The sequence below is a fragment of the Osmerus eperlanus genome, chromosome 23 (assembly GCF_963692335.1).
Source record: "Osmerus eperlanus chromosome 23, fOsmEpe2.1, whole genome shotgun sequence".
NCBI lineage: Eukaryota > Metazoa > Chordata > Actinopteri > Osmeriformes > Osmeridae > Osmerus > Osmerus eperlanus.
This window is the reverse complement of record NC_085040.1, coordinates 1,206,824-1,230,633: the sequence shown is the minus strand read 5'-3', so window position 1 is coordinate 1,230,633 and position 23,810 is coordinate 1,206,824. Positions and strand designations below refer to the sequence as shown.

The window sequence follows — 23,810 nt, the reverse complement described above, 5'->3', positions numbered from 1 at the left end:
TGTGACCATACATACAAACTGTATATCTATCTTAGTCTATTATATAAACATATTTCATAAAAAGCATGTAGATGAAACACTCCCAAATACATAGAAACTATTACAGCTTTTATTTAACATGACCATAGAGTGTAGCAGGGGTGCACAATTATTCACAATTATTATTAAGTCCATTGACTAACATGTACTCCCCCCCAAGGTACAAACTATTAAAATGTCTAACGTGCGTAATGATTTGGGGCGTCATTCTTGTAGGCCCAACAGCTAATAACGTACTGACACTTGCTGTGGAAACTTTCCACAGAAAACTTTCGACAGGAGTGGAAAGACAAAGGCATATTTTGTTTTTTCCACTCCTGTCTGAAAGCTGGATTTTCTGTATCGGCTTTCCTGAAAAAGCTATCAAGATGCAATGTTATAAAAGTGAAAACTTGAAAGCTAGAAAAAATGTATCAATTCCAGTTTTTCACTGGTCCACGTTAAATGGTTCAGTTCTAGAGTTGAGTATGTTGTTTCAAATGTAACCTTAACATAACATCCATGACATACAAGAACAATCAATCCACAACCCACAAATTGATTTTGATGATGAAAAAAAACAAAATGAAAAAACACAATAAACATTTAAAGCTGAAAGCTTCCTGGGAGAGTCTACAAAAGCACGAGCTGTTCATCACTGCAGATTATTTGTTTCCACCAGATCTGCTCGGTTCTGGAGTTGTTCTAAGTTCTACAATTCTTGTCTCATGCTAACTAGCACACACAGGACGGGATCAGAAATCAGTCTGAGGTTAGTCAGACTGAGGGCCACCATAGAAGACAAAACATATCCTCCAGCGAATGGATTGTCCCCAGCCACGCCCACCGTAATAAAAAAAGGTCCGTAAAGAACCACAAGAGTGAAAGTTGAAACTGAGAGTACCGACAAATAATCCGAGAAAGGTGGTTTTAATGCACACAGGATCCATGTCGTGACGCTAATGCATCCAGCTACAAAGCCTAATGACAATATGATGAACAAATCTTTATAATATTCAGTGAGCGCTGCAGCTGAGTAGAAAAGCCAGACGGAGAGAGAGATGGGGAAGGAGCAGCATTTGGAGCGAAGACGAGAGAAGCACCACGGACGTGTGAGAGACAGGATCCACTCTAGTGCCACCATCTGGTGGAAAAACAGACCGCAACACATTGACACGAACCACAACCATGAAATTGTATAGAATCCGCTTATGACCATCCATGTGTCCTCTAGTTTCACAATCCTGAGAAAAGCTGAGGCCAGTTGAAGGACGTTACACAGGAGGAGGGAGATGAGGAAGATGCTGGGGCTGTATCTTCTCCCGTTCCTCTTTCTCAGTAGAGATCTGATGGCCAACGACATAGCAGCTACACCTGCTACCATCCCAAAGCCCAGGAATATGGAGCTTCTTATCTTATTAAATTCCATCAGCTCGTCCCTCTTCTCGTTATCAGATGTATTCATCTCTTTGTCACATGTATACATCTCTTCGTGAGTCACATATATGATATTTCGTGACTGAAACCAAAAAAGAAATGGTCTCGGTTTTAGCACACATCATAAACTATAACTCTACACCCAACATTGTACATCTACAAAACCATCTAGGATTCTAAACGATTTAGATTTTACTTCTCACCCTGTTAACTCTTTTCCATTTCAAATCAATACATTTATTGTAGTAATACGGCATTTAGAAAGCACAACATCTATCTTTAAAGAGGGGATTTTTTTGTAGCATTTATGATAGTCAAACCAGTGCCAACTGGAACCAAACATTCTGTATCAGGCTGTATCCACCGGTGGAGAAGGGTGGTGTTGTCTAAGGTAGAGCTGTAGTTTGTATTAACCTCAACCTCAAAAGTCAGGTCAGTGGCAGAGCTCTGCTCAGGTGGATTCACCACATCACCAACATGACCTGTAATTCCAATTTAACTTGCAACTTAAAATGTCCCATGTGAGGATTAATAGAGTTATCGTTTTGTAACTAACGGACGGTGGTGAGCTGGTTAGTAAAAATGTCACATTTTTTAGAATTTTGAGTTTTATCTATGGCAATTTTTGGGGGGTATAACGGTTAACTTATATATTATTTTATATGTCAAGGTCTTTGTTAGGCTTAAATATATAACATGACTTAATCATGTACGGTACTTTACACAGTGTATTTATTAAAATGATTAACAGTGGAAAAACTTGTAAATTTGAGGCAGATGGAACCCTTATCAGGAGGTCCCCAAAAAGTCAGGGTTTCAAACAGAACCTTACATCAACCTTCTACACAGATTCTTTCTCTTTCAGGGAATTCATTCAATCATTTATATGAACTATGGTGTTCTTATTGCCATGCTAAATTATATGAAAATACATCTGAAAGAGAACATTGCATGACTGCTGTTGACTTACCTGAGTAGACCTGCAGTGAAGAGTCTTCAGGGTGAGAAGGACCTCGACGATCTGGAAGGATCTGATCAGACCAGAGAGGAGGGAGGCAGAGGGGGGAGGAGGGCAGAGGGGGGAGGAGGGCAGAGGGGGGAGGAGGGCAGAGGAGGGGGAGGGCAGAAGGGGAGGAAGGCAGAGGGGGGGAGGGCATCATTACTAACCTGGACCACATACTGTATCAGGCTGTGTCTGAGGGGGGATGGTGTTGCCTAAGGTAGAGCTCTAGTTTGCATTAACCTCAAATCCACAACCTAAAAACTCTGCTCAGCTGCATATACCACCTCAACATGACCCATAACTAGGAGACAGCAGTCAACAACTTCAAATGTCCCATTTCTGATTGGTCATGAAAATAACGGTTTATTTACGTCACGGTCTTTGTCAAACGTACACCTAACATGAGTCGGTGGCATGGGGGGGGGGGGGATAGGGAGGGAGAGGAGGGGCGTCCCTTGCCCTGTGACTGAATACAGCAGCTCATATGCATTCTAGGATCAAGCCAGAGTGTGTGTGTGTGTGTGTGTGAGAAAACCTAGTGATAAAAAAAGAAAATAATCTGAAACCAATATTTTTTTATTCAGTTTTCTGTTCCAAAGATTTAACAAGTCCACCTCTTAATTTAGAAAAACTATGAAAAAAGTGGTTTTGTGGGGGAATAAAGAAGGGATAAAAAGTTTGTCTGGTTTCTGTTCCTGTTGTCTGGTTCAATGTTACCATGGTGACGCGACACGAAAGCAAGGGGGTTCTAGCTCGATATACACACACTGTGTGTCTGTGTGTTTGTGTGTATAATACAAAAAGATGAGAGAAAGATGGAGGGAGAGATCGAGGTTGAATCAACGCTAGTTTGGCTGTGTGTGTGTGTGTGTGTGTGTGCGTGTCTGTCTGGGGTGAGGAGGGGGGAAGAAAAACAAAAAAAAAGAGCGTCTGGGGCGACGGGCGTTCAGTGTCGTCGCTTCTTCTTGCTGCTGGGGGGCGGGGCTGTCGAGCGGCCCTTCCTCTTCCTGTTTGTGGTCTCCTCCGTGTCCTCGTACTGGCTCTCCTAGACACTTAGAAGCCGTCCCTGCTACTCCCTTAGCCCCCCCCCCCTCCCTCCTCACCCCAGGTCTCTGAAGGGGACCTCTCCCCCCCCCCCTCCCTCCTCACCCCAGGTCTCTGAAGGGGACCTCTCCCCCCCCCCCCTCCCTCCTCACCCCAGGTCTCTGAAGGGGACCTCTCCCCCCCCCCCTCCCTCCTCACCCCAGGTCTCTGAAGGGGACCTCTCCCCTCCCCCCCTCCCTCCTCACCCCAGGTCTCTGAAGGGGACCTCTCCCCCCCCCCCTCCCTCCTCACCCCAGGTCTCTGAAGGGGACCTCTCCTCCCCCCCTCCCTCCTCACCCCAGGGGAGGGGGGGGGCATGCTAATGTTGCAATAGGTCATGTAGGAGTGCTATGTTGTCGTAAACGGGGTTCTGTTGTAACAGATGGCACGAGCTGTCACACGCACACACCTTGAGGTGGAAGTGCAGCACGATGATCATCTCTCCGTCGCAGGGCTGGAAGATGGAGTGTTTGATGTTGTTGTGACGACCAGTGATGCAGTACCTTGACACAGGAGACAGGAGCTGGCTGGTGACTACCAGTGTGCAGCAAAAGGACTCGCACACAGAGGACACGTTAGTCCAGTGCAGACAGTGAAATAAGGATCAGATGGCTGAGCGGTTAGGGAATCGGACTACCAATCAGAAGGTTGCCGGTTCGTTTCCTGGCCGTGCAAAATGACGTTGTGTCGTTGGGCAAGGCACATCACCCTACTTGCCACGGGGGGAATGTCCCTGTACTTACTGTAAGTCGCTCTGGATAAGAGCGTCTGCTAGATGACTAAATGTAAGAAATTGCAGGTGCAGGAGGGCAGGTACTGTAGGTGGGATGAGTGGGACTTCTCTCTGTGTCACCACATATCCAGGTGCTATTGAGCCGTGTGTGTGTGTGTGTGTATGTTATGTGTGAGTTTGTGTTGTGTGTGAGTGGGCACATGCATCCAGTGTGTGTGTGTTTATGCATGTGTGAAAATGACTTGGCAAGTTGTTTTTAAAGGGTGTTTGTATTTGACACTTGCAAGATGAAACCAGAATGACCACACCAACACAATATACAGTAGGGCCTACTCTTCCTTTTAATTTTATAACAAACAAAAAACATCAGGATAAAAAAATATATATTCACACAAAGGTATTCTTTTTTGTTCACCAATTCGATTGGTCCATATTAAGTGATTTAGTTCTAGAGTTGAGGATGTTGTTTCAAATTGAACTTAACATCCATGACATACAAGAACAATCAACCCACAAGACACAAATCGATTTCGATATAAAAAAATAAAAAAGCTAAACTTTTAAAGCTCCTTTAAAGCAAAAATGGTTCCTGGGAGAGTCTACAAATGCACAAGCTGTTTGTCACTAAATATATATTTTATTTCCACCAGATCTGCTTAGTTAGGGTTAGGGTTTTTAACCAGGACACAAAGGACGGGATCAGAGATCAGTCTCAGGTAGGTCAGACTGACAGTCACGTACAAAGCATATTCTGAAACATTGACCCAAAGCATGATCAAAACAATAACAAATGGTCCGTAAAGAACCACCAGAGTGAAAGTTGAAACTGAAAGTACTTTCAAATAATCTGAGAAAGGTGGTTTTAATGCACACAGGATCCATGTTGTGATGCTAATGCCTACAGCTACAAGGCATGCAGCTAGAAAGCCAATGACAAATAAATGATAAGTGAGATCATTAATGATCATGCTAATGACTAGAACTGAGAAGAAAAGACAGACGGAGAGAGAGATGGGGAAGGAGCAGCATTTGGAGCGAAGACGAGAGAAGCACAACGGACGTGTGAAAGACAGGATCCACTCTAGCGCCACCATCTGGTGGAAAAACAGACCGCAGCATAATGACATGCACCACAGACACGGTATGATACGCCATGGACCATCCCGTATTGCCTCTTGATTGCATAGACCGAGAAAAGATGAGATCAGTTGAATGACGTCACACAGGAGGAGGGAGATGAGGAAGATGCTGGCACTGTATGGTCTCTCATTTCTCTTCCTCAGTAGAGATCTGATGGCCCACACCAGAGCAGCTACACCTGCGACCAGGCCCAAGCTCAGGAATATGACGATGCCCCTCTCTATATAAAAGGAGGATGTAGGATACATCTCATCATAATCCACATTCATGATGCTTCGTGACTGAAACAAAACAGACACAAAATAAATGGTTTTGGATTTGTTTTAGCACACATCATAAACTATAACTCTACACGCAACATTGTACATCTACAGAACCATCTAGGCTTCTGAACTATTTAGACTTTAGATTTTACTTCCCACTCTGATAACTCTTTTTTCCATTTCAGATCAAAACATTTATTGTAGCAATAAAGCATTTAGAAATCACAGCATCTATCTTTAACCCTTGTGCTGCCTTTGGGTCACATGACCCAAAGGTTCATAATGAACCATCGTTGTGTTTACCCAATTTTACCCAATACAAAAACAAATTAAAATAATTTTCTTTTAACCTTTGCAATGTGGGGGGTCTGAGACAGCCTAGCTGTTAAAAGAAAATGCTTCACTTTGTCTTTGTATGCAGTAAATCTGTCGCAATACGACGGTGGGTCACAATGACTGATGGGTCAGAATGACCCGAAGATAACACAAGGGTTAAAGAAGGGCTTTCTTTGTATAAATGACAGTCAAACCAGTGCCAACCGAAACCACACATGCTGTATCAGGCTGTGAGGAGAAAAGGATGTTGTTGTCTGAGGCAGAGCTCTAACCTCAGTCCCCACAACTGGAAAACTGCTTGAGTTGATTCACACCAGTGGCGGCTGCTGATCTTGCACATAGGGGAAGATATTTTTTGGCCTACATATATACTGTACATTTTCCATTTATTTTGCTAGTTCACTGGCTAGTTCTTCCCTACAACACCAGCCTAGCCTACTGTATGAATAAATGAATGAATGATCTAACGAAAAAATATTAAACTCGAAGTAAATGTGGGAATTAGGTTAAACTGAAACAAGAAATGTGGTGTATAATTGTATTACGTAACACACAAATCCAAGAATTGCGCACACAATGCAAAATGAAGCATTACATTCAAAGTATCACAAACACGTCTCAAAAGCATTTGTCTTACGTTGCAAACACTTTTACCATTATATTACATTTTTGTATATATAATTTACACAGTTATTCAAAACCTAAAGCTCTTCTTTCATGAGATCCTATGTACATTTCTGTACAAGACTGAAAGTAAATGGCAGAGATGAGGAAAAATTCATGGTAAACACAAAAACAACTTATTTTTTTCCTATAAGCATTTGTGGTTGTGAATACAGTATTACACATTACGAAAGAAAGAGTGTAGTAGGACAGAAACCAAACCTAATTTTGAAAAAGGCGATTACGGAATGGTGTGTGTGCCATGAACTGAAGAATACAGTAATATATACTCTTTTCTACAATATTGTCAGAATGTCTTCTTACAGTCACTGTACTGTTGCACAGTATGATAGATACACCAGACTGCAGGCAATGGATGCATGGGTGCTAAAATATATGTTGTGTATAGTATACCCTTTGTTGTGCTGAAACAGCTATTATGTGTACATTAGATTGTACACAATACAGTAGATTGTTACATACCTGTTATCATTTCTACAGTAAAGGTTCAAATTATACCCACTACTGTAAATCAACTCAAATTAGACTATGTATAGGCCTATTCTAAAGCCATGATTGGTTGGTTTTGAGTAAAGCAAGTTGAGTGTTTGCACATGTGAGGAGTTAGGCTGCGTGTAACCCTCTGAGTCCCTGTGTTTGAGAAAGGAAAATCAAGCCGCTTCCTGTTAGAATTTAGTGTGTTACGCGGAGAATTGTGTGTTGTGTTTTGCAAAAAGCGTTTTATGAAATTGAAAACTGAGTCAAAGGCCAAAAATGTGCGTATGGTTTTGCAGATTTGAGGTGTAGTTCTGGTGTTTGAGTGTCACTGTAGTTTCATTTTCTAACAAAGGGACCAGTGGTAAGAAACAAACACAAAAAGCCATTTCAGAATTTATCTATGACAGAAAAGTCATGAAAAAAACCTGCTCACTAGAATTACAAATAATAAGTTATTATCTGATTTTATATGTCAAGGACTTTGTTAGGCATAAATCTATAACATGACTTAGACTTGTGTAGACACTTTAATTTCCCATGTGAGGATTAATAGTTATCGTTTTCTAACTTGTGGACGGCGGTGAGCTACTTTGTAAAAATTATGAATTAATGTTTTATCTACAGCAAAAAAAAAGTTGGTAACGGTTAACTTATAATATATTATTTTATATTTTATTGTTTTATATTTAATTGTTTATATGACCTGTAGCGCTCTTATTGCCATGCTAAATGATATGAAAATACATCTGAAAGAGAACATTGCATGACTGCTGTTGACTTACCTGAGTAGACCTGCAGTGAAGAGTCTTCAGGGTGAGAAGGACCTCGACGATCTGGAAGGATCTGATCAGACCAGAGAGGAGGGAGGCAGAGGGGGGAGGGCAGAGGAGGGGGAGGGGAGAAGGGGAGGAAGGAGGCAGAGGGGGGGAGGTAGAGGAACGTGTTTGTCTGGGGTAAGGGGGGGGGGATAATGCAGATGTCATTTAATAAAATAATAAAAAGATGCAGTAGACAAACCTCTACTGCAGGACAACTGTTAACACAAACTGTGAACCTTGAGGCAAATATAGATATTTTGTGACCATACATAGAAACTGTATATCTATCTTAGTCGATTACATAGAAATATTTCGACATATTTCCATGCTTGCTTCTCAGTATACTATATACATGTGAAATGAGTTCCTGAAAGCATGAGCAAAGCGCGAAAACTTTGTCGCACTGAAATTTGGTGTTAAACCGTTGAACAGTTTAACTTCCGTTTTTTAGGTCAGGTTTTGTAGCTTATTCATAGTTCAGTTACGTGACATGCTCGGTAACTTGGAGGGCAGAAAGCTGCGGTCACGGCTCACACCGTTGAGACGCAGAAAAAGCCGGCAAATTTACCTTCCCACGTTTCTTTGGATCACCTCTCAGCTAAAGAAAAGGAAAGATATGGACACAAACTGACATGAGTCATTGGCATGGGGGGGTGGTAGCGAGAGGAAAGGGGAGTCTCTCCTGCACTGTGACAGCAGCTCATATGCATTCTAGGATCAAACCAGAGTGACCACACCGAAACAATATACAGTTCCTTTTAATTTTATTACAAAAACAAAAAACATCAGGATTTTTTGTAATTAACAATACAACAATCTACCTAATCAGGGTGAACAAACAGAGAGGGGGTGGGGGGTGTAGGAAAGGTGGGATGGAGTGTGTGTGTGTGTGTGTGTGTGTGTGAGAAAATCTAGTGATAAAAAAAGAAAAGAATCTGAAACCAATTTTTTTTTAAATTCTGTTTTCTGTTCCAAAGATTTAACAAGTCCACCTCTTAATTTAGAAAAACTATGAAAAAAGGAGAGAGCAAGGAGAGAATGAGGCGGGGCAGGGAGGGGAGGGGGGGGGGGAAGTTCCACAAAATGTTATAAAAGGCTTGGCAAGATCTCTCATCTTAACTATCGGTTCTTAGAAACAATTCCAACTGAAACAAATGTTTGCAATAAAAACCTATAATCCACCCACATACACATATATATACAAACACACACACACACACACACACACAAACCTGACACCCTGATGGAGGTGTGGTGTTGGGGGGGGGGGGGGAATGAAGGAAAAAAAAGTTTGTCTCTGTTGTCTGGTTCAATGTAACCATGGTGACGCGACACGAAAGCAAGGGGGTTCTAGCTCGATATACACACAGTGTGTGTGTGTGTGTGTGTGTGTTTGTGTGTATAATACAAAAGATGAGTGAGAGAAAGATGGAGGGAGAGATCGAGGTTGAATCAACGCTAGTTTGGCTGTGTGTGTGTGTGCGCGCGTGTCTGTCTGGGGTGAGGAGGGGGGAAGAAAAACAAAAAAAAAAAGAGCGTCTGGGGCGACGGGCGTTCAGTGTCGTCGCTTCTTCTTGCTGCTGGGGGGCGGGACTGTCGAGCGGCCCTTCCTCTTCCTGTTTGTGGTCTCCTCCGTGTCCTCGTACTGGCTCTCCTTGTCAGCTGGAGACAGACACACGGGAGACAGCCACACGGGAAAAAGTTAAACCAGCCTCCGGAGCAGCAGTTAAACCAGCCTCCGGAGCAGCAGTTAAACCAGCCTCCGGAGCAGCAGTTAAACCAGCCTCCGGAGCAGCAGTTAAACCAGCCTCCGGAGCAGCAGTTAAACCAGCCTCCGGAGCAGCAGTTAAACCAGCCTCCGGAGCAGCAGTTAAACCAGCCTCCGGAGCAGCAGTTAAACCAGCCTCCGGAGCAGCAGAAACAGTAGAAGTGGCACCAGCAGTCCGAGGAGCAGAATTAGTAGCACGAATATGAACTGTAGTATCAGTACAGATAGCAGTCTTAGCAGTAGTACTAACAGTAGCAATGCTAACAGTAGCAGTGCTAACAGTAGCAGTGCTAACAGTAGCAGTGCTAACAGTAGCAGTGCTAACAGTCTGCTGGTGGCGTCAGGGGCTGTTGTTGTGATCTTACCTTTCCTGGCCTCTTCCTCCAGCTCGTCCCAGTCCTTTCCACTCTCCTCCTCACTGCCCAGAGACTCACTGTAGTCTGAGAGAGACACACACAACATCACAAGGGGCCCTTTCAAACTGTGTGTGTGTGTGTGTGTGTGTGTGTGTGTGTGTGTGTGTGTGTGTGTGTGTATAGAATGCACAGAGGTCCCCCGGTCCTCACTTGAATCCTCCGTCTCCGAATCGTAATCTTCATCGCTGTCCTCCTCCTCTTCCTCTTCCTCGTCCCCGGAGGGGTTGAACGTCTCGTCCTCCATCTCTGACTCCGAATCCTCCTCCACCCCGCTCCCCTGACGGAGGGGAGGGAGAGAGAGACAAGGAGAGAGAGAGAGAGAATGAAGATCATCAGCAGGAGGAGGGGAGAGATGAGAGAGGAGGATGGAGGAGAGAGATCATCAACAACAGCTATCAGCTAGTTAGAGGGGCTGCTTGTTTTGGCAGAGGCACCAGAGAGAGAGGAGCCGTCTGGCCCCCAGACCCTCACCTCGCCCTCCGGGTCCAGGAAGGACCAACCGCCCTGCTCGAAGAATCCCTCAGGGTCGTCCACGATAGTCTTCATGATCTTGGTCCAGTTCAGCGACTGAACGCCCTCCGTGTACTTTATGTCACACGAGCTGGGGGGAGGCAGAGAGAGCACGGTTATCGCTTGTGTGTGTGTGTGTGTGTGTGTGTGAAATGTTGGTGATGTGGAGGGGGAGGAGGGTGGAGGGAGGGGAGGGAGGGGTGGAGGGAGGGGAGGAGGGTGGAGTGGAGGGTGGAGGGGAGGAGGGTGGAGGGGTGTGAAGGTTCCGTACTTGAGCCACTCCTTGATGGGGTCCAGGGAGTTGACGGGCACGGCGTTGATCATGGTCACCTTCTTGCTGTAGTCCTTGTAAACGATGACCACGTCAAAGTTCTTCAGGTGGAACTGGACTCGCTCAAAGTGCACCAGCTCCACCTCATCCAGGGTCACCACGAAGGGAGGCTGAGGAGGAGGACAGACTGTGAGCACACAGCCCCACACTGGCTGAGCGCACAGCCCCACACTGACAGCATCACTGCTCAAACACACGCTGATCAGAGTCACAAGCTGATGGATGATGGACACAGTGGGGGCGACTGGAGGGGATGATGGACACAGTGGGGGCGGTCAGAGGGGATGATGGACACAGTGGGGGCGACTGGAGGCGGTCAGAGGGGATGATGGACACAGTGGGGGCGGTCAGAGGGGATGATGGACACAGTGGGGGCGACTGGAGGGGATGATGGACACAGTGGGGGCGGTCAGAGGGCATGCTGGACACAGTGGGGGCGACTGGAGGGGATGATGGACACAGTGGGGGCGGTCAGAGGGCATGCTGGACACAGTGGGGGCGGTCAGAGGGGATGATGGACACAGTGGGGGCGGTCAGAGGGGATGCTGGACACAGTGGGGGCGGTCAGAGGGGATGATGGACACAGTGGGGGCGGTCAGAGGGGATGATGGACACAGTGGGGGCGGTCAGAGGGGATGCTGGACACAGTGGGGGCGACTGGGGGCGGTCAGAGGGGATGCTGGACACAGTGGGGGCGACTGGAGGCGGTCAGAGGGGATGCTGGACACAGTGGGGGCGGTCAGAGGGGATGATGGACACAGTGGGGGCGGTCAGAGGGGATGATGGACACAGTGGGGGCGGTCAGAGGGGATGATGGACACAGTGGGGGCGGTCAGAGGGGATGATGGACACAGTGGGGGCGGTCAGAGGGGATGATGGACACAGTGGGGGCGGTCAGAGGGGATGATGGACACAGTGGAGGCGGTCAGAGGGGATGATGGACACAGTGGAGGCGGTCAGAGGGGATGATGGACACAGTGGGGGCGGTCAGAGGGGATGATGGACACAGTGGGGGCGGTCAGAGGGGATGATGGACACAGTGGGGGCGGTCAGAGGGGATGCTGGACACAGTGGGGGCGGTCAGAGGGGATGATGGACACAGTGGAGGCGGTCAGAGGGGATGCTGGACACAGTGGGGGCGGTCAGAGGGGATGATGGACACAGTGGTGGCGGTCAGAGGGGATGATGGACACAGTGGGGGCGGTCAGAGGGGATGATGGACACAGTGGTGGCGGTCAGAGGGGATGATGGACACAGTGGGGGCGGTCAGAGGGGATGATGGACACAGTGGGGGCGGTCAGAGGGGATGATGGACACAGTGGAGGCGGTCAGAGGGGATGATGGACACAGTGGGGGCGGTCAGAGGGGATGATGGACACAGTGGAGGCGGTCAGAGGGGATGATGGACACAGTGGGGGCGGTCAGAGGGGATGCTGGACACAGTGGAGGCGGTCAGAGGGGATGATGGACACAGTGGGGGCGGTCAGAGGGGATGATGGACACAGTGGGGGCGGTCAGAGGGGATGCTGGACACAGTGGGGGCGGTCAGAGGGGATGCTGGACACAGTGGAGGCGGTCAGAGGGGATGATGGACACAGTGGGGGCGGTCAGAGGGGATGATGGACACAGTGGGGGCGGTCAGAGGGGATGCTGGACACAGTGGGGGCGGTCAGAGGGGATGATGGACACAGTGGGGGCGGTCAGAGGGGATGATGGACACAGTGGAGGCGGTCAGAGGGGATGATGGACACAGTGGAGGCGGTCAGAGGGGATGCTGGACACAGTGGGGGCGGTCAGAGGGGATGATGGACACAGTGGAGGCGGTCAGAGGGGATGCTGGACACAGTGGGGGCGGTCAGAGGGGATGCTGGACACAGTGGGGGCGACTGGGGGCGGTCAGAGGGGATGCTGGACACAGTGGGGGCGACTGGAGGCGGTCAGAGGGGATGCTGGACACAGTGGGGGCGGTCAGAGGGGATGATGGACACAGTGGGGGCGGTCAGAGGGGATGATGGACACAGTGGGGGCGGTCAGAGGGGATGATGGACACAGTGGGGGCGGTCAGAGGGGATGATGGACACAGTGGGGGCGGTCAGAGGGGATGATGGACACAGTGGGGGCGGTCAGAGGGGATGATGGACACAGTGGAGGCGGTCAGAGGGGATGATGGACACAGTGGGGGCGACTGGAGGGGATGATGGACACAGTGGGGGCGGTCAGAGGGCATGCTGGACACAGTGGGGGCGACTGGAGGGGATGATGGACACAGTGGGGGCGGTCAGAGGGCATGCTGGACACAGTGGGGGCGGTCAGAGGGGATGATGGACACAGTGGGGGCGGTCAGAGGGGATGCTGGACACAGTGGGGGCGGTCAGAGGGGATGATGGACACAGTGGGGGCGGTCAGAGGGGATGATGGACACAGTGGGGGCGGTCAGAGGGGATGCTGGACACAGTGGGGGCGGTCAGAGGGGATGCTGGACACAGTGGGGGCGACTGGGGGCGGTCAGAGGGGATGCTGGACACAGTGGGGGCGACTGGGGGCGGTCAGAGGGGATGCTGGACACAGTGGGGGCGACTGGAGGCGGTCAGAGGGGATGCTGGACACAGTGGGGGCGGTCAGAGGGGATGATGGACACAGTGGGGGCGGTCAGAGGGGATGATGGACACAGTGGGGGCGGTCAGAGGGGATGATGGACACAGTGGGGGCGGTCAGAGGGGATGATGGACACAGTGGAGGCGGTCAGAGGGGATGATGGACACAGTGGAGGCGGTCAGAGGGGATGATGGACACAGTGGGGGCGGTCAGAGGGGATGATGGACACAGTGGGGGCGGTCAGAGGGGATGATGGACACAGTGGGGGCGGTCAGAGGGGATGATGGACACAGTGGGGGCGGTCAGAGGGGATGCTGGACACAGTGGAGGCGGTCAGAGGGGATGCTGGACACAGTGGGGGCGGTCAGAGGGGATGATGGACACAGTGGTGGCGGTCAGAGGGGATGATGGACACAGTGGGGGCGGTCAGAGGGGATGATGGACACAGTGGGGGCGGTCAGAGGGGATGATGGACACAGTGGAGGCGGTCAGAGGGGATGATGGACACAGTGGGGGCGGTCAGAGGGGATGATGGACACAGTGGAGGCGGTCAGAGGGGATGATGGACACAGTGGGGGCGGTCAGAGGGGATGCTGGACACAGTGGAGGCGGTCAGAGGGGATGATGGACACAGTGGGGGCGGTCAGAGGGGATGATGGACACAGTGGGGGCGGTCAGAGGGGATGCTGGACACAGTGGGGGCGGTCAGAGGGGATGATGGACACAGTGGAGGCGGTCAGAGGGGATGATGGACACAGTGGGGGCGGTCAGAGGGGATGATGGACACAGTGGAGGCGGTCAGAGGGGATGATGGACACAGTGGGGGCGGTCAGAGGGGATGATGGACACAGTGGAGGCGGTCAGAGGGGATGATGGACACAGTGGAGGCGGTCAGAGGGGATGCTGGACACAGTGGGGGCGGTCAGAGGGGATGATGGACACAGTGGAGGCGGTCAGAGGGGATGCTGGACACAGTGGGGGCGGTCAGAGGGGATGCTGGACACAGTGGAGGCGGTCAGAGGGGATGATGGACACAGTGGGGGCGGTCAGAGGGGATGCTGGACACAGTGGGGGCGGTCAGAGGGGATGATGGACACAGTGGAGGCGGTCAGAGGGGATGATGGACACAGTGGAGGCGGTCAGAGGGGATGATGGACACAGTGGGGGCGGTCAGAGGGGATGATGGACACAGTGGGGGCGGTCAGAGGGGATGATGGACACAGTGGGGGCGGTTAGTTACAGGGACACTCACCCACTCGGTGGTGTTGACCAGGGAGCTGGACGTGGGCTGTAAGAGGCAGGTGCTCCTGTAGGGGGCGCCCTGGAACCTGGACACACACGTAACTTTCATTTACTCTGTTACTACCCATGCACTGTAACCATAGCCACCACAACCCTCCCTCCCCTTCTCAGCCCCAGCCCCTCCTCCCCCCCCCCCCAGGTCTCTGAAGGGGACCTCTCCCCCCTCCTCCCCCTCCTCCCCCTCCCTCCTCACCCCAGGTCTCTGAAGGGGACCTCTCCCCCCTCCTCCCCCTCCCTCCTCACCCCAGGTCTCTGAAGGGGACCTCTCCCCCCTCCTCCCCCTCCCTCCTCACCCCAGGTCTCTGAAGGGGACCTCTCTCCCCCTCCCCCTCCCTCCTCACCCCAGGTCTCTGAAGGGGACCTCTCCCCCCTCCTCCCCCTCCCTCCTCACCCCAGGTCTCTGAAGGGGACCTCTCTCCCCCTCCCCCTCCCTCCTCACCCCAGGTCTCTGAAGGGGACCTCTCTCCCCCTCCCCCTCCCTCCTCACCCCAGGTCTCTGAAGGGGACCTCTCTCCCCCTCCCCCTCCCTCCTCACCCCAGGTCTCTGAAGGGGACCTCTCTCCCCCTCCCCCTCCCTCCTCACCCCAGGTCTCTGAAGGGGACCTCTCCCCCCCCCCTCCCTCCTCACCCCAGGTCTCTGAAGGGGACCTCTCTCCCCCCCCCTCCCTCCTCACCCCAGGTCTCGGAAGGGGACCTCTCCCCCCCCCCCTCCCTCCTCACCCCAGGTCTCTGAAGGGGACCTCTCTCCCCCCCCCTCCCTCCTCACCCCAGGTCTCTGAAGGGGACCTCTCTCCCCCTCCCCCTCCCTCCTCACCCCAGGTCTCTGAAGGGGACCTCTCTCCCCCTCCCCCTCCCTCCTCACCCCAGGTCTCTGAAGGGGACCTCTCCCCCCCCCTCCCTCCTCACCCCAGGTCTCTGAAGGGGACCTCTCTCCCCCCTCCCTCCTCACCCCAGGTCTCTGAAGGGGACCTCTCTCCCCCCCCCTCCCTCCTCACCCCAGGTCTCTGAAGGGGACCTCTCTCCCCCTCCCCCTCCCTCCTCACCCCAGGTCTCTGAAGGGGACCTCTCCCCCCCCCCTCCCTCCTCACCCCAGGTCTCTGAAGGGGACCTCTCCCCCCCCCCTCCCTCCTCACCCCAGGTCTCTGAAGGGGACCTCTCCCCCCTCCTCCCCCTCCCTCCTCACCCCAGGTCTCTGAAGGGGACCTCGAACTCCAGCTCCTCCCGGGTTAGCGTCTCCACCTTCTCGATGAAGTTCTTGAAGGCCGACTTGAGCTTGTGCCTCATCTCTCGCTCCATCTGCTCTGCGTACAGGTCGTCGCGGTCGTGCATGTGCTGGTGCTTGCCCAGGTCCGTGGTGATCTCGCCCACCTCCGTGTAGAACTGCACGTCCGTGTGGCGCTTCTTACCGAACATGATGGCGTTCTGGAGGAGGGGGGGGGGGGGGGGTGGGTCACGTTAGTGTTGCAATAGGTCATGTGGGAGCGAGATGTTGTTATACCGTTTTGTTTTTGCACGTGGTCACGGCGTTAGATGACCATGTTGTTCGAGCGCCAACTGGTGTGGTGGAACATTCTAGTGGAGGATTAAGAAGTGGGTCTGGGTAACCGGGGTCCTGTTGTAACAGATGGCGCACACACACACACACACACACACACACACCTTGAGGTGGAAGTGCAGCACGATGATCATTTCTCCGTCGCAGGGCTGGAAGATGGAGTGTTTGATGTTGTTGTAGAGGATGTCCACCTTGTCTCCCCGCACCGACGTGAAGCGGAAACCTGGAGGCGGGACACACACACACGGTTACACATGACACACACACACACACGGTTACACATGACGCACACCCACACTTTCTCTGGATCTCCATCCTTCCTTTCCTGTTTCATCTCCTCCCTCTGTTCTCCCTCCATCCTGCTCCTTCCTCCCTGCCTGCCTAAGGACACACCCCCCCCTCCCTCCCTCCCCCTCCCTCCCCCTCCCTCCCTCACCATTAGTATGGGCCTCCAGAGAGCCCTGCATCCTCTTCTGGGCGATGTTGGGTCTGATGTAGAGGTCTTTGAGCTTAGGGTTGCTGCGGTTCAGGTTGATGACCAGCGAGTCCTGCTTGACGATGCCCTCCTTCTCCTTCTCCTCCGCCTCGCGCATCTTGTAGCGCTTCTGCACCTCCTTGATGATGCGGAAGGCGTTCTGGAGGTTGGTGGAGGGCACGATGGGGTCGCCCGGCGCCTTGAGGTTGGACGCCCGGTACGTGCTGACGGAGGGAGGAGGAGGAGAGAGAGGACGGAGGGAGAGACAGAAATATGGAGGAGAAAGGAGGTAGGAGAACAGAGGAGAGAGAGAGAGGGAGTGGGGAAGAAAGGAAGGTGCATTGGGAGAAAGGAGAGGGCGGATGTTGAGACACACGGCGGGCAGATGAGGCTGAGGATTTTAAAAAGAGACAGATATGAGGAGGCGTGTCTCCGCTCACATCTCCTTGACGAAGGTGGCGTCCGGGTTGGGGAAGATGTTGCCCTCGTGGCGGCCGAGGGACGAGCCGGGGACGAAGAAGTTTATCCTCAGGTAGGTGTAGTCTCCCTCCACAGACGAGCTGATGTTCTGCAGAGAGCGAGAGCGAGAGAGAGAGAGAGAGAAAGAGAGAGGGGATGAGAGGAGAGAGAAAGGGGATGAGAGAGGGATATGAGAGAGATAGAGACAGAGAGGGGGGGGGGGGAGAGAGGGAGGGGGATGAGAGAGAGCGAAAGACGGCGAGAGAGCGAGGAGAGGAGAAGAGAGCGAGCCGCCCGCCCCTGGTAGAGCCATACCTTGATGGTGGCGATGTGGAAGGGTGTGGCGATGCCGAACACGGGCATGACCACCGTCTCGTACTTCTTGTCGATGTAGATCTTCATGTCTCTGATGTCCTTCTCTCGAGGCATCTGAGCCACGTTCTTGTAGGAGATGTTGGATTTCCTGGCCCTGGGGGACAGAGGGAGGGAGAGATATTCCTACGTTGGTGATGGAGAGAATGCTTTTTTTTCCTTCCCTTCACCTAATTATATGGGATTAATATTTCCTGACTTAATATCAGCCCTCCTCCTCCATCACTCACTTCTGGATCTGCTGCTCTCCCTTCTGCTCCGTCAGGCGTCGCTTGGCCTCCTCGTTCACCTGATTGGCCAACTCCTTCTGGTGGGCCCGCCTCTTCTCCTCCGCCGTCATCTCGTTCTGACCAATCAGACGACGAGAGCTTACACATGCGGGCCGGGCTCAGAAATGATGAGACAACCAAGACACACGCTCACACACACACACACACACACACACACACACACACACTCACCCTGGTCCTGTCTGCCAGCAGGGCAGCTCCTCGCGCTCCCTTCCCCAGCAGCTCCTCTGCGTCGTCTGCATCTTCCTCCTCGTCCTCCTCATCATCGTTCTGCAAAGCAACGAGCACAGGTCAGGCCCTCGTTCTGCCCGGCAACAGGTGACAAGGCGGGGGGCGGGGTCTCTCACCTTGAGGAAGATCCCCACGTTCTTTATCTTCTTCTTCACGGGTGTGAGTACTGTGGCGGGATCGTCCTACACACACACACACACACACACACTTTAGCATGGAAACAGACCCTGTAATGAGGCATCATCTAACCCTGTAGCTGTAGAAGGTGCCTACCTCATTTATCTGAAGTGTGTGTTAGTGACAGAGCGTGTGTGTGGAGAGAGTGTGTGTGTGTTAGTGACAGAGCGTGTGTGTGTGTGTAGAGAGTGTGTGTGTAGAGAGTGTGTGTGTGTGTGTGTGTGTGTGTAGAGAGTGTGTGTGTGTGTGTTAGTGGCAGAGCGTGTGTGTGTGTTAGTGGCAGAGCGTGTGTGTAGAGAGTGTGTGTGTGTGTGTTACTGGCAAAGCGAGTGTGGAGAGTGTGCATTAGTGGCAGTGTGTGTGTGTAGAGTGTGTGTGTGTGTTAGTGGCAGAGCATGTGTGGAGGGGGCGTGTCCTACCTCGTTGATCTGCACGCTGTCTCCTATGAACAGGGCATATTTCTTCTGCTCCTCCTTCTTCCCCTCCTTGTTCATCAGGTCAGCAAAACCCAAACTGATGCTCAACACCATGCCTGATACACACAAATTACACGGATGAACATCCAACTCGTAATCATCAAGACAATGCTGTGTGTGTGTGTGTGGGTTTCCTCACCCTTCTTCAGTTTGTACTGGTTTTTACTGTTCAAGACCAGGGAACCTTCACGGAATTCAATACCCATGGCAAACCTGGAAAGGAACCACACACACAATATGAAGACGTGTGTGTGTGTGTGTGTGAGAGAAGATGCCCAGGAGTGTGTGTGTGTGTGTGTGTGTGTGAGAGAGAGAGAGAGCACCCCAGCGTTCCTCACCCGAGGTTCTTGGTGAGTTTGGCCACCAGCTCTGGTTTCTCCTTCTTCACGTAGTCCACAACACTGGTGTAAGCATCGCAGATCTTCACCCCTGTAGGACAACACACAGGCTTATTCTTACACACACACACACACACACCGACCTACCCTCCGGTCACACACACACCGACCCTACAGTCCCACACACACACACTGGCTTAAGTCTTACACACACACACACACCGACCTACCCTACCCTACCCTCCGGTCCCACACACACACACCGACCCTCCGGTCCCACACACACACACCGACCCTCCGGTCCCACACACACACACCGACCCTCCGGTCCCACACACACACCGACCTACCCTCCCCTCCGGTCCCACACACACACACCGACCCTCCGGTCCCACACACACACACACACCGACCCTCCGGTCCCACACACACACACACACCGACCCTCCGGTCCCACACACACACCGACCTACCCTCCCCTCCGGTCCCACACGCACACACCCACCCACCGTGCTTGAGCTCCTTCAGCAGCTCCTCCTCCACCAGCAGCAGGAAGGCGTAGTGGTCCTGCATCTCCTGGGTGGGGTCCACCATCAGGGTGCGCACCAGGTTGGAGCAGTACGACTTGTAGCGGATCCCCATGGCGCACGTGATGGCGCCGAAGTGCATGTGGTTCTTGTCGCTGTGGGAGGAGAACAGGGGGTGAAGGGTTTGGGTGTCGGGGGGGGGGGGGGGGGGGGCGAGGTTTGGAAGTTGATGAATGAAGCGTCACCGAGAACATAAAGCAGGTTTGATTTGACCCGACTTTTAGAATTTTGACGCGCACACACACACACACGCGTGAAAAAGGTCCCGTCCTAGTCTCTCCCCCACCCCATAATTCCACAACCCTCCGCTCGACGTGGAGACCGTCGCGGTTGCCGGCGGTTACCTGACGACGCTGAACTTGAGGCTGTAGTTGCCGCCGCTCTGGATGATGGGCGGGTAGCACATCTCCACCGTGGACGGGTCGGCCCCGCCCAGGAACTTCTTCTCCTCGATGGCCTTCTCCACCGACTCCGCCAGCTTACTGTGGCGCACCTTCTGCAGGCGGGGTGAAGAGTGTGTGTGTGTGTGTGTGTGTGGAGGGGGAGAGAGGGAGAGGGTGAAGGAGGTTAAAATGATGGGTAACAAACTGCGTACCAACACTGAGACAGTGTAACGACACAACAACATCATGAGCCCAAGCGTGACATTGTGCCCTTTCACAAAGGGGCTGTCGGTTTTAAGACACTTTTTTTCCCATGCACTCTCTCTAAATGGTGTAAATGTATTTGTGTATGTGCATAATACGTTTATGTGCATGTGAAATGTCTTTTCATTTTTTGTAAATAACAGACAATTAGAATATCTAATCCAATCTTAACACACACAGCTAATGAGTCTTCTTCTCCTGATTCTGAGTTCAGAGTGTACATGCGTGACCCCTGCCCTCTGACCTCATCTGCATCGACGATCTCCATGACCCTCTCCTTGAAGAACTTGGAATAGACCTCGCTGGTGACGGCCGCAGCCTTCTTCATCAGAGCCAGCTCCCCGTCCTCCTTCACAGCCATGGTGTAGGCCACCACCGCACTGATGTCCACCTGGGGGGAGGGGGAGAGGGGGGGACAGAGAGAGGGTTGAACAACCAAAACCACATGCAGACACACACAGAGCATGTCCCTCACCGCCTGTCTCGTCTCCCCTCCCCTCCCCCCTCTCCCCCCTCCCCTCCTCCTCCTCCTCCTCCTCCTCTCCCCTCCCCTCCTCTCCCCTCCTCCTCCTCCTCCTCCTCTCCCCTCCCCTCCTCCTCCTCCTCCTCTCCCCACCTCTCACCTCCTCCTCCTCTCACCTCCTCCTCCTCCTCCTCCTCTCTCCTCCTCCTCCTCTCACCTCCTCCTCCCCCCTCCTCCTCCTCACCTTCTCCAGGCCCTCGGCTGTGATCATGTCGTTCCAGCTCTTCATGTACTCTCCAGGGAACTTGTCTTTGCTGAACACCCCGACAGTCTTGCCCTCCTTACTTCCCCTGATGGCCTCCATCATCTTCTCAAAGTTGCCCTTGTTACTCTCGTTCTGGGAGGAGAGAGAGAGATACAGGGAAAGGTTATAGCCAACAAACTAATAAAAGCTGATGTTTCATGAAAGCATGTGTGTGACAGCATTTATACGTGTGTGTATGTATGTGTATTGTGTGTGTGTGTGTGTTCATGCAGTCTAGAAAAGGCATGAAGGTAGCTCTGAGGAAGAGGTAGAATGACAAGACATTCGATACCATTTCTTAGTGGGGTAAAGACAATGCGGGATCCAGGAAGTAACAAGCAGCCCGCCCAATAGGACCCTGACCTTTTCCCTGACGAGCAGTGTGATTGGTGGAACCCCGTTGGCGTTCTCGTTGCCCTTGGTGACGGCCACCTGTTTCAGGAACTCCACCTTCTTCTTGCTGGCCAGGAAGATGATCTTGGTCTCGCAGAAGACCATGATGGTGTCGGTCAACTCGTAACCAAACAACCAGGTCTGGGGTCAAGAGGACAACATGGAGCTTAATACTGGTGTTCATTCTACATAGTTACGCCATGTGTACAGACTAGGCCAAAATTATTATTATTATTTATTTATATTTATTATTAATATTATATTATTATTATACTATAATGTTAAATATTAATATAACAATTTTTTCAACTTATTTTTATTCTAGTGAAATCCTTGATACTGTAATTACTGGTCAAACCTAAGGGCCACAGTTCCTGCAGGTAGATTATCGTTTAATGGGTATTATTTGCTGGCTGCTTTGGTAGTGATTTATAATAATTTTCCTGCAAGCATCTAAATCTTGTGTAGCGAGTCGCTTACCTGGAGAGCAGTGGACTTGGCGTACACAATCTCCTCGTCCACCCCAACCGAGACCACCATGGCATCCACTTTGCCGAACTCATCCTCGGCTTTCTTGAATTGAATAAAACGCCCAAAATAAAAGTTGTTGGTGATACATTCTCACAATAATAACAGATACATTTGAGTGTAGTTGAACCGGCCCTCTGTCTGCACTAGATGCTTTGACTGTTAGTCTAAATTCTGATAACCGTCTGTTCAGATAACTATAAGCATCGGGGTAAGATGGCTAGCTTCCTTTATTGAAAAAACTATTATAAGTTGCTAGCTAGCTCTATGATTAAACATGACCTACCTATCAGGGAGTTACATAAACGTAAGTAATAGCCCCCATGAGTGTGGCACTGGAAATACGGAGCCTACTAACAAAAATGAATCGCTGCATGAATAGAGCATCATGAATGAAAATGGTTCACTGAAACATGCCTGTGTCCAGCTAGCAACTTTCAGATAGACCAAAACTGGTTGGCTAGCTTAGCAATTAGCTACACGCGGCTAGCAGGCTAACCGGAACGCGTAGAGATGCTGTGATATTGAAAACTTGACAATTAGCACACCTGTACGTGTTGCATTGAATTTTGATATCTAGCTATAAAAAACGTTGATGAAACTGTCAAATGATGGCTGCTAACTAGTTAAATGGATCCTACATTGTGAGGGAACATGGGTTACATACCTATCCATTATTGCTATTGATGCTACTACGCTCGTTGCTGGCTAGCTTCATAACGTGGATGTGCCAAATGAAATATAATGCTACTTGCTTGCTAACGAATGTAAGCTAGCTAGTTAGCTGGATGCTGATCTATATTTGGATAGTTTGCAAGAGAGGAACAACCGGACTTGGATCAAATTAATACAATACATGAGTACCTTTCTAGGTAAAATGAGAAACTCTAAAATGTACATCTGCAATTCTGTTATAAGCATCGGATCAAAATACTGAGAACAGCACATTAGAGGCCTTCTTCCGCTTATTATTGGTGCTGAATAGGCTCGAGCACCAGGACTCTCTCCAGTCATGCCGAAAACAAAGTCAACACCACGACTAACCAAAACGCGGCTTGCAGCCAGCATCCTTGGGATAATCTGTAGACAATTTCCATCATGTTTGTTCCCAAAATTATATATTTTTCGTTTTATTATTTACCTTCCAGTTGCCGTATAAGCGCTTGATTCGGCGGTAAAACGCGTCCTTGTCCAAGTTTACCGCCATAGCGAATCCTCTGGTCTTTCAAACTCCAGCTCCCGGCTTCTCAGTAGGCCGGATGAGTGTCAACTCACTCTCTTTCCACGCCTCGAAACCCCTCTATCAATAGACAGCCTCGTTTGTACGCTGGTTATTATTTTACCAAAGACGCGACAATCCGTGTAATGCAATTAAAAATCGTTATTTTATATATTTATGAAATAACATATATAAGATTACAATCGATGACTAGTTTAAAACCTCGAAAAAACATCATTGGTTATGCATTATATACTGTTTTTGTTTCCCTATTCACTGCCACGCACCAATCTCCATAAAATTAATGCCTTTTCTTCTTCTCCCCCTCCTTCCCTCTCTCTTCCTCTTCCTCTCCCTCCCCTTCTCGTGGTCGTCTCGTTTA

The 23,810-nt window shown here is 50.9% G+C and overlaps 1 protein-coding gene across 2 annotated transcripts; it reads right to left on the bottom strand.

Moving 5' to 3' along the window:
* Positions 1-3,007: 3,007 nt before the first annotated feature.
* Positions 3,008-23,751, bottom strand: supt16h (SPT16 homolog, facilitates chromatin remodeling subunit). 2 transcript variants are annotated; one of them, XR_009928247.1, is made up of 25 exons: positions 23,351-23,751; positions 22,162-22,254; positions 21,652-21,822; positions 21,229-21,381; positions 20,766-20,912; positions 20,219-20,370; positions 19,797-19,969; positions 19,288-19,378; positions 19,089-19,162; positions 18,893-19,005; positions 18,413-18,478; positions 18,237-18,335; positions 18,006-18,121; positions 17,719-17,872; positions 17,385-17,512; positions 16,906-17,168; positions 16,574-16,692; positions 16,098-16,336; positions 14,865-14,940; positions 10,958-11,127; positions 10,648-10,777; positions 10,327-10,453; positions 10,126-10,200; positions 8,985-9,654; positions 3,008-3,072 (listed from the first exon to the last, which is right to left on the bottom strand). XR_009928247.1 is itself a non-coding variant. In XM_062449098.1 (24 exons), the coding sequence occupies exons 1-24, from the start codon at positions 23,414-23,416 to the stop codon at positions 9,548-9,550; spliced, it is 3,102 nt and encodes a 1,033-aa protein (XP_062305082.1). In that variant the 5' UTR covers positions 23,417-23,751; the 3' UTR covers positions 8,949-9,547. The 2 variants fall into 2 exon arrangements, 1 of the variants encoding a protein (XP_062305082.1); XM_062449098.1 differs by lacking the exon at positions 3,008-3,072 and having other exon boundaries at positions 8,949-9,654.
* Positions 23,752-23,810: the final 59 nt, after the last annotated feature.

Coding starts and splice junctions, on each gene's coding strand:
- supt16h (XM_062449098.1), bottom strand. CDS start 23,416: ATGGCGGTAAACTTGGACAAGGACGCGTTTTACCGCCGAATCAAGCGC. Junction 17,873..18,005: donor GGAGAGCAGCAGATCCAGAA/GTGAGTGATGGA, acceptor TCTGTCCCCCAG/GGCCAGGAAATCCAACATCT. Junction 10,778..10,957: donor CCCATCAAGGAGTGGCTCAA/GTACGGAACCTT, acceptor GCCTCCCCCCAG/CTCGTGTGACATAAAGTACA.